The sequence below is a fragment of the Nematolebias whitei genome, chromosome 10 (genome assembly GCF_014905685.2).
Source record: "Nematolebias whitei isolate Nwh7 chromosome 10, NemWhi1, whole genome shotgun sequence".
NCBI classification, from domain to species: Eukaryota; Metazoa; Chordata; class Actinopteri; order Cyprinodontiformes; family Rivulidae; genus Nematolebias; species Nematolebias whitei.
In genome coordinates, this window is record NC_056507.1 from 2,494,581 (window position 1) to 2,497,560 (window position 2,980).

Consider the following 2,980-nt stretch of genomic DNA (forward strand, 5'->3'; position numbering starts at 1 on the left):
CAGCAGGATCTGCAGTAGGACCTGAAGCAAGACCTGCAGCAGGACCTGTAGTAGGACCTGCAGCAGGACCTATATATATATACTATATACATACATATATATGTATATAATAATAATAATAATTTTTTTTTTTTTTTTTTTATGAAGTGGGCTGGATTGAAGTCACGGCCCATGGGCCACCAGTTGAAGAGCCCTGGCATACAGCTTGTTCAGTTAAAGTTATTTTTGCTGCTTAAATGGAGTAATAATACAGATCATTCCAGATGTTCATTACAGATCAGTAAGTTTTAGTTTCATTAAGTGGTGATGAGGGGATGAAGCCAGACCCTCTGAGAACCAGAGAAGATATTCTAATGATTCCATCTCTTCTGTCAGAAAGTCTGACTCACACCAGCTTTGTGTTTGTGAACAAACGAGTCAACCTACCAGGAAATATCCAGCACCAACATCACCCAACCATCCATCACATTTCAGCTGCTGCAGAATCACGACCTTAGAGTTAAAGGAGAGGTTCTAGATTCTTCTGTTGATTTCTGTGTTCAGGAGCTCTGCAGAGCGATCCACCACAAGATTGATGCCATAGATGAGGAGCGATACGACCTGGAAATGAAAGTCAACAAATCCAACAAGGAGGTACATCAACCAAAGATTAACGTTCTTCGTTCATGTCAAACTATTTCAACTGATACAATGTGCTGAAGCTGAAGACTCCAACTTCATAAATGAATGCAATGCATCATCTTTACCTGTGTGCTGACACCTGGACATCCTCAACATTAGTAATAAATGTTGAAATACAATGTATTATTTAAGTTACCATTCTTTAAAAGAGTGCATTAAAGGTAGTATAAGTATAACACAAGCTAAAAGAGCTGTGATGTCTAAAGTAAACTCTCATCCATGCTGTTTTCTATCCAACGTAGTACTTTCAGATGTTGTCCACAGTATTTGGTTCTTTGTGTGGCTGTAAAATTCTTAATATTTTAGAAAAGATGGTAACAATCAGGCTCATAGAAAAGCTAAGGGGTTCCACAGGGTAGGGTTTTTTATCCTCTCTTCATAAAAACATACTTTTATTATTTGTTGGATTAGAAAAATGGTTTTCAGCGCATTACTTTTAATTTATTTGTTGGCTTGCAAGTTTTTTTAAACTCAATTCAGTTAATTTACGGATCATCTCAGGCCGCTGTACAAAAACGTGCATACAAAACAGCAGTTAGTAAAAGTTATCCATCTAAGGAAGCTAGCAGGTTGTGTTTAGTCTTCACGTCAGTGCCATCTGCCTCGACCGGCTGGAGCCAGAGAGGACGGGAAAAAGACACAGACGCAGAACGACGGGTCAGAAATACACGTTAATCACAGACATTATTAAAAAACAGCAAGTAAAGACAGAAGCAGAGTGGGGAAATGTGCTCAGTTTTTCCTCTGGCAGTCTAAGTCTATAGTAGCAGAACTAAGGAATACCTCAGGAAACCCAACCCTAACTAGGAACCACAAGTAAACCTGCAATCACACACACACACACACACACACACACACACACACACACACATATATAAAACCCTTTAGTGTGAAACGGTGCAGTTCACATTCGGTTAAATTGCATTTTGTGCCCTACCGTGTTACAGTTCCCCCTCATTGTCTCCTCTGTGCTTCTCTTCTCTAGATCGACGACCTAAAAATCAAAGTTCAGGACATTATGGGCAAGTTCAAGAAGCCTGTCCTGAGGAAAGTGCGTATGTCGGCTGATGCCATGCTGAAAGCTCTGCTGGGCTCCAAACACACCGTCAATCTAGACCTGAGGGCCAACTTAAAGCAGGTCAAGAAGGAGGTCAAGGAGGAGGTACAAAAAACATTTTTAATTCTCTTTTGCATGAGTACTACAAAGTACGAGATGCAGAAGGCTGCAGCAAAGTAGAACATTGCCTGTTTAAAGGATAATGACCAGTGTTCTTTAATCTAATACGTCTTGTTCATTTTGTTTTGAATTTTCTTCCACTTTTCAAAAAGTTTTCCCTTGAATTTAATATAATTAAATTATTATCATCACTATTATTATCACTGTGAGAACTCCAGCTGAAAGCCTCAATCTCTATTTGAGAACAAGAAAATTAATCAGGAAAAACCTTTTTTTTTTTTGTCTTTAGCTCTTAATAAATAACCGTAATAATAATTATCCATTTTTTGGTTTACAATATCTAAAATTCAAATACAAATGAGCTCATATTCTCTGAATAACTGTGATTAGAGGAAAACGTCCAACACACCTACATCAGCAGCGGTTTGCCACATTTTCCGTCAGAGTAGCCATTTCTGCTCCTTCTCCCTCCAAATGAAATCTGTTCAGAGCCACAAAACAAACTGAAGCATTAAATAAAGAAATAATAACTCATTAACATGAATGATACATATGCCTCCATTGTGTAAAAATATGTTTAATTTTCTGGCAGATTTCAGAGAAAGAGGGCTGTAAGTGAAATTAAAGAAGTGGTATTCTATCTAAGGTGGAGGTAGGAGTGCATCAAGGATAGGCTCTGAGCCCCTTCTTGTTTGCTCTGGTGATGGACCGACTAACAGATGAGGTCAGGCAGGAATCCTTGTGGACGACAATGTTTGCAGATGACATTGTGATCTGTGGTGAGAACAGGGAACAGTTGGAAGAGAACTTGGACAGGTGGAGGTATTCACTTGAAAGAAAATAAATGAAAGTAAGACCTGACAGATGGTTAGAGACAGACCGGACCAACACCTGACAGATGGTTAGACGGACCGGACCAACACCCGACAAAAGGTTAGAGACAGACCGGACAAACACCTGACAGATGGTTAGAGACTGACCGGATCAACACCTGACAGATGGTTAGATGGACCGGACCAACACCTGACAGATGGTTAGACAAACCAGACCAACACCTGACAGAAGGTTAGAGACAGACCGGACCAACACCTGACAGATGGTTAGACGGACCAGACCAACACC

The 2,980-nt window shown here is 39.9% G+C and overlaps 1 protein-coding gene across 1 annotated transcript in view; it reads left to right on the forward strand.

Annotated features, from left to right (window-relative positions):
- LOC119416066 (troponin I, fast skeletal muscle) overlaps window positions 1-2,980 on the forward strand; it is an 11,063-nt gene that overhangs the window by 4,433 nt on the left and 3,650 nt on the right. The window contains exons 5-6 of the mRNA XM_037683240.1: window positions 544-633; window positions 1,667-1,843. Of these exons, the coding sequence (XP_037539168.1) occupies window positions 544-633; window positions 1,667-1,843 (267 nt within the window). The remainder of the gene's footprint in view (window positions 1-543; window positions 634-1,666; window positions 1,844-2,980) is intronic.